The sequence below is a fragment of the Anabrus simplex genome, chromosome 1, assembly GCF_040414725.1.
Source record: "Anabrus simplex isolate iqAnaSimp1 chromosome 1, ASM4041472v1, whole genome shotgun sequence".
Classification (NCBI taxonomy): Eukaryota; Metazoa; Arthropoda; class Insecta; order Orthoptera; family Tettigoniidae; genus Anabrus; species Anabrus simplex.
This window is the reverse complement of record NC_090265.1, coordinates 1,763,958,827-1,763,975,898: the sequence shown is the minus strand read 5'-3', so window position 1 is coordinate 1,763,975,898 and position 17,072 is coordinate 1,763,958,827. Positions and strand designations below refer to the sequence as shown.

General features: G+C 39.7%; 1 protein-coding gene across 2 annotated transcripts in view; it reads left to right on the top strand.

Moving 5' to 3' along the window:
• LOC136858753 (uncharacterized) overlaps nt 1-17,072 on the top strand; it is an 89,034-nt gene that overhangs the window by 45,317 nt on the left and 26,645 nt on the right. For both annotated transcript variants that reach the window (XM_068229706.1, XM_068229708.1), the window contains 2 exons: nt 10,623-10,928; nt 11,051-11,146. In XM_068229706.1, coding sequence (XP_068085807.1) covers nt 10,623-10,928; nt 11,051-11,146 — 402 coding nt within the window. The remainder of the gene's footprint in view (nt 1-10,622; nt 10,929-11,050; nt 11,147-17,072) is intronic.

The window sequence follows — 17,072 nt, the reverse complement described above, 5'->3', positions numbered from 1 at the left end:
TTGTTTCTTTCTGATATCTCATTAAATTTCAACCTACACTATGTGTACTAATATCCAATAATGGACCAGCTATATTGGTATTATAAATTTACTCATTTGGGACAAATATATCAGGTTCCCTGTGGGAATCAACATCTATATCATAAGTAGTATGTTCCGAGCTGTCAGTGGAGAGATGGCGTGAAATGACATTAATAGACAAATAAGTTTGAGTGGTGTTTGTAAAAGTAGGAAAGATCACAATCTACACCGACTGACAGTGACAATGCAACACCAAGGAGGAGTGGTTCGAAAGGGATGAAAGTTGGGGAAAAAACAGAGACGGCACGGACGAATAATTGATGTTTATTTCAAACCGATATGCAGGTTACACAATGCGCACGGCATCGACTCAGTAGGATGTAGGACCACCGCGAGCGGCGATGCACGCAGAAACACGTCGAGGTACAGAGTCAATAAGAGTGCGGATGGTGTCCTGAGGGATGGTTCTCCATTCTCTGTCAACCATTTGCCACAGTTGGTCGTCCGTACGAGGCTGGGGCAGAGTTTGCAAACGGCGTCCAATGAGATCCCACACGTGTTCGATTGGTGAGAGATCCGGAGAGTACGCTGGTCACGGAAGCATCTGTACACCTCGTAGAGCCTGTTGGGAGATGCGAGCAGTGTGTGGGCGGGCATTATCCTGCTGAAACTGAGCATTGGGCAGCCCCTGAAGGTACGGGAGTGCCACCGGCCGCAGCACATGCTGCACGTAGCGGTGGGCATTTAACGTGCCTTGAATACGCACTAGAGGTGACGTGGAATCATACGCAATAGCGCCCCAAACCATGATGCCGCGTTGTCTAGCGGTAGGGCGCTCCACAGTTACTGCCGGATTTGACCTTTCTCCACGCCGACGCCACACTCGTCTGCGGTGACTATCACTGACAGAACAGAAGCGTGACTCATCGGAGAACACGACGTTCCGCCATTCCCTCATCCAAGTCGCTCTAGCCCGGCACCATGCCAGGCGTGCACGTCTATGCTGTGGAGTCAATGGTAGTCTTCTGAGCGGACGCCGGGAGTGCAGGCCTCCTTCAACCAATCGACGGGAAATTGTTCTGGTCGATATTGGAACAGCCAGGGTGTCTTGCACATGCTGAAGAATGGCGATTGACGTGGCGTGCGGGGCTGCCACCGCTTGGCGGCGGATGCGCCGATCCTCGCGTGCTGACGTCACTCGGGCTGCGCCTGGACCCCTCGCACGTGCCACATGTCCCTGCGCCAACCATCTTCGCCACAGGCGCTGCACCGTGGACACATCCCTATGGGTATCGGCTGCGATTTGACGAAGCGACCAACCTGCCCTTCTCACCCCGATCACCATACCCCTCGTAAAGTCGTCTGTCTGCTGGAAATGCCTCCGTTGACGGCGGCCTGGCATTCTTAGCTATACACGTGTCCTGTGGCACACGACAACACGTTCTACAATGACTGTCGGCTGAGAAATCACGGTACGAAGTGGGCCATTCGCCAACGCCGTGTCCCATTTATCGTTCGCTACGTGCGCAGCACAGTAGCGCATTTCACATCATGAGCATACCTCAGTGACGTCAGTCTACCCTGCAATTGGCATAAAGTTCTGACCACTCCTTCTTGGTGTTGCATTTGCTCTGTCAGTCAGTGTATATAATATATATAAAAGCAAGTCAGTCTGGAGCGATGGATATATAAATATTTAAAAATGAAAAAAGACGTGAATTAATGAGACACTTCCAGAAATCTCAGAAATATGAAACTTGGTACGGGAGAAGCTGATGACCCCAGGATCCCTAGAAAAATTGAAAATTCTCAAATTTTCCTCAAGGGGGCACAGTGGGGGACCTCAAATTTTGGGCTCAGTACAAGAACGCAGTCGTATAATTTATCCAAAACAAACACCTGTGGGTTTCGTGGGCTTAAAAATTTTCAGGAATTTCCTAATTTTTAACCCCCGTCCCCCCAAATCAAGATGACGGCACAACCTGCCAGACGAGGTAGAAAATTTAAATTTGGTGAAATTATAGCTTTTGGTCCCTAACCGACGTAAAAATTCCAAGATGTTCAAATTTTTCACTTTTAACCCCCAAAGATATCGAAATATGGAGGCAATTTTAATGACTGTGCAGACATTTCTTTTGAGCTATTTGTTGGCTAAACGGTAAGTCGTATCACAAAACGGATGGCACAATCTCGCTTCAATTTGGAGTGATCTACAACTTTGGTCCTATGGCGTTTTGTCGTATCTCTCTCCCGTATACGTTAGATTTGGCCGTATTTCTGGATTGTTCATAAATTTGGTGATTTTTACAAGTATATTTCATTGTTTGACACACTTATATGAATGATAGGATCATCAAGTTGGGTTCGCACATTGGCACGAACAAGGGCCATATGTGGACCAAATTTCATGTTTCTAGCTTATAGATAAGTAGGCAAAACGTAATATAAAACGTTACAAATGTACCCAAATTTCACCCTATTCAAACTTTGAAGTCAATTTACCCACTAAATAGGGGAGATACGAGGAAATGGTTTAGGAACCAGCATGTAGAGCGATAAATGAGGCGCCTTATGGCGCAAACCGTTTGTTAATATCATGCACCGTTTAGGAGTTATGATTCTCGAAGTGGAAGTCTGCACTCTTCAACGAGCTCATGCTTATCCCTCATCTTACTAGATATAAAAATGGATGTATGTGTGTAAATGACACATCTCATCCTAATCCGCTAAAGCAATTTCAACCAAACTTGGTACACTTATGATTTACTATGTGGAGACGAGCACTATGGGGGTAAGCAATCCGTAGCTCTATTAGGAGTGGGGTGTCAGGTGGGGGGGCAAGTGAAAAAGGTGTCGAATCCACAGTTTTCGGGGTCACTGAGATAAATAGTGACATTCCCGATTTTTTTAAAGTCAAAGTTCAGCTCCCTTTTGGGTAGGGGGCGAGGGTGAGTGATATATAAAATTAAACGAAAATAGCGTCGAATACATAGTTTTCGGGGTCGCCGAGGTTGAATTGTACACTCCGAATTTTTAGTATCAGGAGAAATACCACGTGGGGGTAAGACAGCCCAGGAACCCGTATGGGTGAGGGGGGTGAGGGTGTCAGATATACAAATTAACGAAAATAGTGTCGAATCCATACTCTTCGGGGTCGCTGAGATGAATAGTGACACTCCGGATTTTTTTAAAGTCCATGTTCAGCCCCCTCTGGGGTGGGGGGCGAGGGGGGAGTGATATATAAAATTAAATGAAAATAGTGTCGAATACACAGTTTTCGGGGTTGCCGAGGTTGAATTGTACACTCCAAATTTTTTGTATCAGGAGACAAACCACGTGGGGGTAAGACAGCCCAGGAACCCTTACGGGTCGGAGGGGGGGGGGCGAGAGGGTCAGATATTACAAATTAACGAAAATAGTGTCGAATCCATACTTTTCGGGGTCGCTGAGATGAATAGTGACTCTCCGGATTTTTTTATGTCCATGTTCAGCCCCCTTTCAGGTGGCGGCGAGGGGGGAGTGATATATAAAATTAAACGAAAATAGTGTCGAATACACAGTTTTCGGGGTTGCCGAGGTTGAATTGTACGCTCTGAATTTTTTGTATCAGGAGACAAACCACGTGGGGGTAAGACAGCCCAGGAACCCTTACGGGTCGGGGGGGGGTGGCGAGAGGATCAAATATTACAAATTAACAAAAATAGTGTCGAACTATACTTTTCGGGGTCGCTGAGATGAATAGTGACACTCCGGATTTTTTTAAAGTCCATGTTCAGCCCCCTCTGGGGTGGGGGATGAGGGGGGAGTGATATATAAAATTAAACAAAAATAGTGTCGAATACATAGTTCTCGGGGTCACCAAGGTTGAATTGCATACTCCGAATTTTTAGTATCAGGAGACAAACCCCGTGGGGGTAAGACTGCCCAGGAACCCTTAGGGATGGGGGGGCGAGGGGGTCAGATATACAAATTAACGAAAATAGTGCCGAATCCATACTTTTCGGGGTCGCTGAGATGAATAGTGACTCTCCGGATTTTTTAATGTCCATGTTCAGCCCCCTTTGGGGTGGAGGCGAGGGGGGGAGTGATATATAAAATTAAACGAAAATAGTGTCGAATACATAGCTTTCGGGGTTGCCGAGGTGAATTGTACACTCCGGATTTTTAATATCACGAGGGGGTAAGACAGCCCAGGAACCCTTAGGGGCAGGGGGGCGAAGGGGTGAGATATTAAAATCATCGAAAGTAGTGTCGAATTCATACTTTTCGGGCTCGCTGAAATAAATAGTGACACTCCGGAATTTTTTAATTTCCAAGTTCAGCCCCCTTCGGGGTGGGGGCGATGGGGGGTAATATATAAAAATAATAGAAAATAGTAATAATAATTAACACCACCTTTCCAATACTTATCTTTCCTTATATTTAGGAAATAAACATTACAACAGGCGTTGTAAGAATGTTCACCTTGTTTTTATGTTTGAACATTCTGATTGACTGACTTGTAGCAATGATATCCTAATGATTTTAATTATTTCACTACCAGCTCTGTATTGTACTTTCTGTTCTTATCCCCTGTCTCAACTCGATTGTGTTTTTTTTCTCTTAGCCATGTTGTAACATTCTATGTTTTTTTCACACTAGTTTTAAGCCTATTTTCATTTTCTAAATATAAATGTTGATTCTTAGGGTGCCATATATGTTAAGGACACTAGGTTCGGGGCCCTGACCTAACTTTAGGCTAAGATTTATTTTCGGCTGATGATGCTTACGACTGTTAAGTGAAACATGTCCCATCTTACAACGCCTGTTGTAATGTTTATTTCCTAAATATAAGGAAAGATACGTATTGGAAAAGTGGTGTTAATTATTATTCTTGTTTTAATGTTCATATCTGATGTCCAATACGGTCTACAATGAGATTTATTACTTGTAATAGAAAATAGTGTCGAATCCATAGTTTTTGGGGTCACTGCGATGAATAGTGACACAACCGATTTTTAGTATCAGGAGACAAACCACATCGTGGTAATACACCCCAGGAACCCTTAGAGTCAGGGGGGCGAAGAGGCTGATATATAAAAATCATTGAAAGTAGTGTCGAATCCATACTTTTCGGGCTCGCTGAAATGAATAGTGACACTCCAAAAAATTTTAACGTCCCAGTTCAGCCCCCTTCGGGGTGGGGGCGATATATAAAAATAATAGAAAATAGTGTCGAGTCCATAGTTTTCTGGGTCGCTGCGATGAATAGTGACACAACAGATTTTTAGTATCAGGAGACAAATCACGTGGGGCTAATACATCCCAGGAACCCTTAGGGTCAGGCGGGGCGAGGAGGCTGAGATATAAAATTCATCGAAAGTAGTGTCGAATCCATACTTTTCGGGGTCGCTGAGATGAATAGTGTCACTCTGGAATTTTTTGAAGTCTCAGATCAGCCTCCTCCTTGGTGGGGGTTTGATGGGAGAGTGATACATAAAAATAATCTAAAATCATTTTGAATCCATAGTTGTCGGCGTCGCTGAGATGAATATTGCGAAACCAGATATTTTATAAGTCCGAGTTCAGCCCCCTTCGTGGTGGGGGCGATGGGAGAATGATATGTATACAAATAATCAAAAATAGTGTCGAATGCATAGTTGTCGGGGCCGCTGAGATGAATAGTGAGACTCCGGATATTTTATAAGTACAAGTTCATCCCCCTTTGGGGAAATAGTGTCGAAGACATAGTATTCGGGGTCGCCGGGGAGAATTGCACACTTCGAATTTTTAGTATCAGGAGACAAACCACATGGGTGCAGGACACCCCAGGAACTCCTAGGGGCAGGGGACGAAGGGGCTGAGAGATAAAAATAATCGAAAGTAGTGTCGAATCCATACTTTTCGCGGTCGCTGAGATGAATAATGATACTCCGGAATTTTTTTCAAGTTCAGTCCCCTTCATGATTGGGGGACGATGGGAGAGTGGTATATAAAAATAATCAAAAATAGTGTCGACTCCATAGTTGTTGGGGTCGCTGAGATGAATAGTGAGACTCCGGATATTTTATAAGTCCAAGTTCATCCCCCTTTGTGGTGGGGACGAGGGGATTGAACTTAAAAATAATCGAAAATAGTATCGCTGAGATGAATACTAACACACCCGATTTTTTTAAAAATCAATGTTTAGCCCCATTTAGGGTGAGAGAGGGTGGGAGTGAGATATAAAAATAATCGAATATACTGCCGAGTCCATAGTTTTCTGGGTCGTTGAGATGAATAGTAATATTTCTTATTTTTAAAGTCCAACTTCAGCCCCCTTCAGCATAGGGGGTGAGAAGGTTAGAAACTAAATTGTCAAAAATGACCAAGATAGTCTACATATGTATGTTCCAGTGTGACTTTCAAGTATGACTTACTAGCTGAAAAACATACTTTGGGAGTAAGACGCCCCTAGAACCACTAGGGAAGCGGGTGAAATATAATCTGTATTAATGAATGGAAGTCAGTTTGGAGCGATCTATATATACTGTACTACATATATATATATATATATATATATATATATATAAATTAAGGCATTAAAATGAAAACAGACGTGATTTAATGAGACCATTCTAGGCATCTTAGAAACTTAAAACTTGGTACCAGACAAGCTGATGACTTCGGGATCCCTAGAAAAATCTAAAAGACTCATAATTCTCTGAGGGGGACACGCTGGGAGTTTCAAATCTGCTTAAGAACACAGTCGGTGATATTTATCCAGAACGATAACTTATAGGTTTCATGGGCTTAAAAGTTTCCTGAAAGTCCTCATTTTTAACCCCCTCCTCCATATGAAGATGGCAGCACAATCTCCCAGACAAGTTAGAAAATTGAAATTTGGCAAAATTATAGCTTTTTTGTACGTTAAATTTGGCTGTATTTCTGGATTTACCTAAATTTTCCACTTTGTACACGTGTAATTGATGGTTTGATTCACTTATAGGAAAGACGGGATCATCAACTTCTACACGAATATTGGCCCACCCAGTAGCCATATGTGAGCCAAATTCTATGTTTCAAGCTGTATGAAAAGTAATTCACTGTGTGAAAATCTTACACAAATTTCGCCCTAATCAACGTTTCTGCTCAATCATACCTTTAAATAGATGAGATACGAGGAAATATGAAATATGTCGATCTACGTTTATTCATTGAAGTCGATTTGTAGCGATCTAGAAGAGGGTGTGTCTGACATTGTAATTAATACTTTACAAATCAATAGTGAATGTCAGCTGGAGGGCGTCTGCTGTTGTAATCAGTACTCCCCACATCGACTTTAACTGGCAGTAGGAATGGGGAGCGTGCATTTTTCAAAACTCTTTTAGCTGATTCTCTTTATCGTTAGGAATAGGTGCCGCCTTGCAAGGGTGCCACCGATTATAAAAAAATTTACCCATCAAAATGTGACTGATGTTACGCGTAGTGAATTGCGGTAGACAAGTGGACCTGTCATTATTATCACAACTCCTCAACTTGCACTTTACATTGGAAACAACGTCTGCGTACCTTCCTATGCTGTTTCTCGGATAACGTCAAGAGACATGCAGTTTAAAATTTTTTATTCACTTCATGTACAGTAATTTCCTTCGATATCCGTATACAATGTAGAATACCGTAGTGAAGCACGGGTACATTTGCTAGTCTATATATATATATAAAATAAGAGTTTTGTCTGTACATTGCTCAGAATTTGAAAAGCCTGATATTTCCATATCGGTCATGTCCACAGTAACAAGGAAATGCACTTTTTACTCTTTTTTTTTTTTCAAGTTGCTTTACGTCATACCGACACAGATAGGTCTTACGGCGACGATGGGACAGGAAAGGGCTAGGAGTGGGAAGGAAGCGGCCATGACCTTAATTAAGGTACAGCCCCAGCATTTGTCTGGTGTGAAAATGGGAAACCACGGAAAACCATCTTCAGGGCTGCCGACAATGGGGGTTCGAGCCCACTATCTCCCGAATACTGGATACTGGCTGCACTTAAGCGACTGCAGCTATCGAGCTCGGTCCGTAATGTCTGTCTGTATGTATGTATGTATGTATGTATGTACACGCATCACAGGAAAACGGCTGAAGAGAATTTAATGAAAATTGGTAAGTAAAGTCGAGGGATGAGCCACTACAATCTAGGCTGTAAATCATATTATTGACGCTGAGTGAAATGGTAGTTCAGGGGAAGGCCTAAAATTTAATACTCAAATATTTATATTATTAGTGGTCCTATCGATAAATACTACCCGGTCTAGAAAGCCAAGAATAACGTCCGAGAAGATTCGTCGTGCTAACCACACGACACCTCGTAATCTGCAGGCCTTCAGGCTGTGCAGCGGTCGCTTGGTAGGCCAAGGCCCTTCAAGGGCTGTAGTGCCATGGGGGGAAAAAAAATCAATAAATACTACATTACTAAAGTTATATAGAATTATATTTCCGATCATTTATGTCTTATACATTTTTACCGTACCGGCTATGATAACACAGATATTCATGAATTTGTATTTTTGTTGCTAAGTACATTTCAACTCCGAACCATGAGAAAGTGGGTTAACAGAATTTAATGAAAATAGGTATAGAGCCGGTGAATAAGAACCTACAGTCTAAGCTATAAACAATTTTATTCACCCTCGTTGAAATGGTAGTTTAGGGGAAGGCACCTAAAATTGTATTTTTAAATACCTATATTATTGGTCCTATCAAAAAGTACTACATTACAGAAGTTATAGAGAATAAAATTTCCGATCACTTATATTTTATTCAGTTTTATCGTACCAACTATGATAACAGTGGTATTTCAGTATCAGAAGAAAACTAAATGTGAAAGCTAATAAAATTGATCAACGATAACATTACATTGACCATTGTTTGTTGTGTTATTCTTTGTCTCTGATACTGCTATTCGTCTCCGATAGATGGGGTTACTACTGCGTACTATGTATAACAGCCTGCCCGAATATTGGCGGCAAATATCTGGGAAGTTAGATAACTTCCTTCTTTACCATGCCATTCCTCTGGTTCATACATTTTCTGATACTGCTGGTACATATCACACTGGTTCATCATAGTATTCCAGCTATTCGATCCGTACTCTGACGCGCTGATTGGAATGATCATTGTGCACATTTAACGGAATAATGGCACAGGCTCGTTTATTACCTGGTCTAGAATTACAATTTCGGTCTGTTCCAAATTATAGCACCACGTTTCACTAAATAACTCAAAATGTAAGAAAAGCTTCTTCCTCTTCAATTTTATTAAATTCTACATTCATTTTATTCCAAATTAGCCATGAAGAGGGGGTTCCTCCTCTGGCTTGGAGAAAAATTTGCTTCCAAGTCAGATAGATTCTTCCGCCGCCAGTGTAGTGAATTGAGATTTTCCAACTCATCGGATACTCCTAGGAAACAGATTAGTAAAAGGGCATAGTTTTTGCCCTGGAACTCGCCACTATTCGACCTCCTGCCGAAAAAAAAAATCTATTGTTCATGGATCACGGCTGTCTGCGGCTTGGTCATTCCAGCTCTGGAACTTTGGACTGTTAGATCGGCAGTGTAATACTGTTCGTTAAAATTGAGAAAATGTGTGGTTTTTCATTTGATCGAGTATTTCATATGAAAGCGTTGCTTTTAAAATGCGCCACTCCTACTGACATCATTGTAATGACCTATGTTCATTTCATTTGGGAAAACCACTAAGACGGTCTTTCTGAAGATGTAAAAAACCAGGTGGAGAGTGAGTGTCTGCCATTGTAATGAAAACTCCCCAACCTGATTGTGACTGATGAACCTACCATTACAGTGAAATTCCTTAACCCAGTCTTCATATGAGAAACGATGTCTGGTGACTTCCCCGTCGCGTTTCTGGGGTAGCATTAAGAGCTATGAAATTTAATGCAATCTTGCTCACAATGTGTACACTACGTAACCTAGAACTCTGTACACAATGTAGAATTATGTAGCGAAGCACAGGCACATCATCTAGTATGAAGATAAAGTTGGAATTCAAGACAACAAATTGGGGCAAATATTTGTTTATAGGAAGAGGAGTTAGAGATTGGAATAACTTACCAAGGGAGATGTTCAATAAATTTCCAAATTCTTTGCAGTTATTTAAGAAAAGACTAGCTAAAAAACAGATTAGGAAATCTGCGACTTTGGCGACTGCCCTAAATGCAGATCAGTGGTGATTGATTGATTGATTGATTGATTGATTGATTGATTGATTGATTGATTGATTGATTGATTGATTGATTGATTGATTGATTGATTGATTGATTGATTGATTGATTGATTGATTGATTGATTGATTGATTGATTGATAAATAGATACATAGATAGATAGATAGATAGATAGATACTGGATGGCTGTGTCAACATCTTTGTCTCTGTGGTGCTTAATAAATGTTGTGCCTCGTTTATAGTCGGTTAGCATTTGATACTACAGTGTAGAGTGCAACAGGTTGTACGATGGTGTATTAGAATTTTGATTTAATGTGATCTTAATTATTTTAAACTGTTGTTATCTGTATGAATTTAATGTTGAGGACGTATTAAACCATAGTGTTTTCTTCTTTTTTCCAGGTGATGATACATTTTTTGAGAAATGGCAATGTTTTACATATGTTGATACTACAGATATCCCTACGTTAATAGTGCACTGGCAGAGTGCACCAAAGTTCTTTTTAGTTGAGTCCTATGTATTGAGTATGACGGATGCCGATACTGGACAGGTTGTGAAATCTGTAGAAGTTCCGGCAGATCTTGCTTCAACACACATGTCTAAGGACTTTACTGTATATTCTTCAGGAAGTTACTTATTTACAGTCCAGCCTATAAATATTAACAAAACAGTTGGTTTTAAGTCCATTTCAGCTAAGGTACGGATAGGTGAGTATGAAAACTAGTACGACTGAAGATACAGTTGTTGAATTTCATTCGGTCACCAAATTCCAGCAAACCAAATGTTTGTTTAGTGAATTTGGTCTCCTTACATATAATTTTATTTTCAGATCTGCCATCTCAGATGTTACCTTTCATCATCGCTGGTGTTACATTTGTAGTATCTGTATTCGTGTGTGTTTTACTACTCAAGGTCTTCACACCAGGTAATATAGTATTTCCTCATCAGTTGAACTTAAGTATGTCATTGAAGCATGAACGCTTTCAGTATACTCACTCCTATGAACCTATGTGTAGTATGTGAATATCATTGTGCTCAGTTTGTATGACAGTGAGTGAGTTTTGCATCAATACTCGGAGCAATAGCACATCTTATAGTATACAGTAGAACCTCGATAATTTGAAATTGGTTCATTCAAAATCCCACCTAATTCGAAGAAGCTCTCATTCCTGGAAACATGAGATATGGTTTTGCATGTTATTTAAATTGCTTAATTCAAAATACGAATAATTCGTAATTCAAAGTACAGTGTCAACCCCATTACCAAAATTCAGACTTTTAATTCAAAACTGCCTTTACATTTTAAAACAATAGTATGTTGCAGAGTAATTTGAATTCAAAATTTATCCGCGTCATGATAGAACGCCTGTTTCGGAACATGGAGGCGTAGCTTTCCGCACTTACACTCACTTCGGTGTGTCTACAGTGTGCTTTATAATTGCTAAGTTAAATGAAATCGGAATTCTTTTATATTCAACCTTTTAGGGAACGCCATAATATCATGCAGGAGGCTGTGTGTGGAAAAGCAGAATCCACGACCACTGACGATGCCGACAGTTGACGAAAAAGTGTGGCTCATATAATCAGTTCATAGACACCGAACAGTATTGACATTACATGTAATAAATATCATTTTTGGTCCGTATTGATGATATTTGATTGAAATAATAACATTAAGTTATTTATTTATTTGACCACCTAATCAATACAAAATCGTCTTAATGTTATTATTTCAATCAATATTGACATTGCCGATGAAACTGCATTGCGTTCTTTTAATGCCGAGCCCAAACGGTCTTATGGTTTTAAAGGAGAAAGTGCCAGGCGGTGAATCGTACAAGGGTGGGGCTCATTGTATTGTGTTGCAATGCGCACGGAAGCGAGAAACTTTATCCCTTCATCATAGGAAAGTTTGATAAGCCACAATGTTTTAAGGTCGTCGGGCACTTTCTGTACAAGGCATCTAAAAGTGCAAACAGTACAGTAATCCAAAAAATAATGTATTTGCACAGAGGAACCAGCATAATTTATCCTCGTCTGAATTGTGTGAATTTCTTTCTTTCATTGCGTGAGGTTGTGTTTGTCAGTAATTTATCCAAGTGCATTATTTGAACATTGTAAATGCACCTTGTTGGATAAATTTCAGAAATAGTTTTTCATTTTTTTTTTTTTTTTTTTCATGGCATTTGAAAGGTTTAAACTGTGAATCGAGGTACTTGCATGCATTAATGGGTCTTAGAATACTTTGTGACGCAGCAAATGTTTACATTTCTGAAGTACAAGAGAAGTGCCATGGCGGGAAATCATATAAGGATAGAGTCATAGGAAAGTTCGATTAGCCACGATGTTTTAAGGGCATCGGGTACTTTCTGTGTAAGTACAAGCGATGGTACAAGGCATCTAAGATGCATACAGTACAGTAATCCAATGAATAAAGCACTTGGACATGGGAGCCAGCATTGATTTCTCCTTGCCTTTGAATTATGCTTCTTTCTTTCTTTCTCTCTTTCTTTCTTTCTTTCTTTCTTTCATTGTGTGAGGTTATGTTTGTCAGTGAGTTATCCAAGTGCGTTATATGAATGTATTTGGTTTTTTTTTTTTATGGCATTCGAAAGGTTTAAACTGTGAATCAAGGTTAACTGCATGCAGTAACTGGCCTTAGAATATTTTGTAATGCGGCAAGGGTTGGCACTTCTGAATTAGGAATTGGCAGTTAATTCAAAATCACGTAATTCGAAGTCCGATTTTTGAGTCCCAACGACTTCGAATTAACGAGGTTTTACTGTATGTACATATATATATACACACACATATATTCAACATTTTTTCCAAATGTTTTAATGTTGTAGGCTATATACAATCGAACTTTGATATCTCGAAGAGCCTGTGGACTGGACTAAAAATACTGTCAGTTATAAAAAATTTGAGGTATAGAAAAATGTACATACTACTACAACTCTGCAAAACATATCAGTCAGCATCTAAAATGTTAATATTATTCGATACCGTATTAAAAGTTCTATTTTGTCATATAAAGCAACATTCTCATTTGAAAATACTTGCAAATTCATATTTTTTAAAAGAAATCTCTACTTTTCCTGCATTGTTTTCTCTGAAATCATGTGCTCCCTACAATATTCTCTAACAGATTAACAGCATCCCGTGCGTCCTCACTAACTGAGGACTGTCAGCCCCATACAGTAAACCGCTTGCTGGGGTTCGCGAAGTGGCCATAAGTGAAAGCAATAATTTTCAATTTTTGCTCATACTGATGTATGTAACTCACTTTTTACAATCTTGGTTTGTAACTTTGTTTCATTCCACCTAATCAGTACGTATCATTTTTTATGAATAGGAGTTTCAACTGTTTTGACTCGGTCATCTTCAGCTACTCATTTACACAAGTAAAACTCAAATAGGGACACATCATTAAATAAAATGGGGTTTGTAAACCCTGAGCTAAAAGTTTAAATATATTGTGAAACACTTTGAACAGTAATATTATTAAGGACAGTTCAGCAATACTTCTACTCTATGCAGATGATATGGTAATAGGTTCAGAAGACACAGAGGAGTTCCAGAAGGTACTAAGCAGACTCACTTCTTGGGTCCTAAAAATGACTTACAGATAGATGATGACAAAACTAAACAAATGACTTTTAGAAAATGTGGGAAACTCTCTCCGAAAGTTACACTGACCCTTCAAAATAAACCTCTAGAAGTAGTACCAAAATTCAAATATCTCTGAGTAAATCTTCAAACAGCATTGACATCTTTAAACAATCATATCAAAGAAAGAACATCATCAGTAAAAGCAATTTACAATATTCAACAACCACAAAAACTTTCAACAAATACTGCAATAATACTATTTAAAACAGCTATAACACCAATAGCAACTTACAGGATCCATATAATCTGGGATAAACTTAAAATTAATGACCTGATAATGCTAGAGTAAGTTAAAGCTCATTATATGAAATGAATCCTGGTATTGGGAAGGCAGCACCATGAAGACTGGCCTATGTCTTACAAAAAGAAACTTCGTTATAGAAGACATCAGAATGCAGATACACTTGCCAAACACTAAGGCCTACGAGAACACATTCCAAATTCTCATAGAAAAACACAACTATATCTGGAACGACTTTTATTCAGCAGACGCCATAATGACGGATGATTGGAAACAAGCAAATTACGAGCTTCGACATATAATAACGCGATATGCAGCGCATGGTTTTCATCACAAGTTCTGCCAAAATAAGAGATTTCGTCACCCGAACGAAAATTGTGTGTGGATTGTGCGCATTTTTGTTAATAAAATTGTGAAACACATTAGTCTACATTAAATTTCTTGGATTTTCACTTGACACTTGTCTTGTGAAATAATGAGAATAGACTAATTTAAAAATCTTGATAGGAATATTTCAGTTGTGTACAGGAGTGTGTCTTTAACAGCTGGGCTTGGTATCGCACAGCGGCCTCGAAGGATATCCCCATTTAATACTCTTAAGGACGGACTCTAACTCACTTTAAGAACTTCAGGAAATATTCCATCTTTGATAATTGACCATTTTGACTACTTTTATAAACTATACAAATTACTCTCATAAGACCTAATGTGTTCAAGACGTAATAATTTCTTCACAGCCCAAATTTTAAGCCATTGTTTTTGAGCTTCTTGACAACCATTGTCAGGTTGTGTTGGAATGACGAACTGAATGCTGTAGCACACATGTTGTAATACTAAACAGCGATGATTACTCTGGTAGTGGACTGTAGTTCAGTTATGCACGTGATTGGACCATAGGGCCGAGTCTTTCACCAATATTACACGTAATAAAACTTTTATTTCAATTATTCATGATTAACAAAATGCACAAAACTTTTACACCTTAAAGAATAAAATGAAACGTCTGGATGGCTATCGATTAAGACATAGGCCATGTGGCCGTGAATGCGTGTGTAGACGATGTGTTATCACTTGATCGAGTCTGCCCTATAGTTGCCGGAAACCAGATGCATTCTGGTCACTCAAACGAGATGCGGACAAGAGCGCGCTCTATAAATTTTCTAAGAGGACGAAACCGGTTGTTTCGCCTGTAATTTGAACATAATCTTCGGATTATTTTTAAAAGCATTTGTTATTTTGTATGATGTAACCTGTACACAATTGGAACATTCCTATCAAGTTTTAAAAATTAGTTTATTCTCATTATTTCAGAAGACTAGTGTCAAGTGAAAATCCAAGAATTTTAATGTGGACTAAAGTGTTTCACAATGTATTTATACTTTTATCTCAGGGTTTCCAAACCCCATTTTATTTAATGATTGTATCCTTATATATCTTTATATGGAATAAAACCATTCACTATCATCGAGTTGGTGTGAGGACATGTTTGTACAGTAACACAGCTGACAGCACAACAGATTTGGTGTGCACAGCATATGGCACAAGTGCTTTAGTAGAGATCACAGAAAGGAGAAACTATCTTTCTTATCGTTTCAGTTTAAATTTCCCAATAACTGCTGCATTATAGTGGACACTAGATAAACTACTACCTCCAAGCAAGGGACAAGACTCGTATCTCATACGTGCAGCTGCATGTAAACACACGAGAAAATCACGCCCATGTCCTGTGCAGGCACTGTCTACAACCAGGAAAGCAGTGCCCTGGTATTGCATACAGGCATAGTGTTGAAAGTATTAAGAAAACATTTATTTAAAAGTATCTAAGCGCTGGCCCCTTGGTTTAGGGGTAGCATGCCTATCTCTCATCTAGAGGCTCTAGGTTCATTTCCTGGCCAGGTCAGGCATTTTTACCAGACCTGAGGCTTGGTTCGAGGTCTTAATCAGCCTGTGTGATTACAATTGAAGAGCTGTATGTCTCTGAGATGGTGGCCCATGCATCACCTTGTAATCTGCTAGCCTTTGGACTGAGCAGCGATTGCTTGGTTGGCAAAGGTCCATCTGGGCTTTAGCGCCATGGGGTTTGTTTGTAGAACTGAATAGGTTTTTTCACTCATTATTGTCAGCATTATGTCCCTGAGTTGATCAAATTTATTTATACAACACAGTAATTGGCTTCTCTATACTGATGATCTAAAGATCTATAAGGTGACAAATAGTGAATTGGACTGTAAGTTGCTACAGTCTGAGTTAAACCTAAGTAACTAGTGTCAAATGTTTCTGTTCCGAGGTATCTGTGGAACAGCAGAGGTGAAAGAAGGTGCGGGCTGGAATAGGTCTCAACTACCAAATTAAAGTTAATTTAAAACTTTAACAAAGGTTATATTTTCTTTTCAAAATCAACAAATGACAGCAAATAACAAAAGTGTAACAGGTACCAAGTAGCAAATCAACAAATTAAGAAATTATAGATTACAGTTGTTAAAAGTTTTGGGGCTTCGAGCCCCGTTTTACATTCCTTGAGCCCTCAGCTCACAACCAAAGGGCAGAAAACCCCTTCATACCAAGGAGCAATTGCCCCTAATTAGAATGTTAAGCCTCCTAGAAGCACGCAGAAATCAAATTTAGAAAGAGCAGTCCCGCTCTTAAGTTTACAAGCCTATCAAAGGCCACAACAAACTTCACTCCTAACTGCCCTCAAGGCACACATACAGTGAAACAGGGGTATCTTGTACCCAACCTACAGGGCCTTTACATGAAGAAAACAAAACTTTGGGTTAATTAAATGGCCAGAAAAAAAACCAAATTGACTGGAGGCGTAGCTTGCACTCCTACATGACACTTCTTAAAACCTAGGTGGCACTCGGCCAGATATACAAGGGCTAATCCCATACTAGGGAGGTGACTCGTAGAAGAATAATTTATTACATTAAGAAGAGAA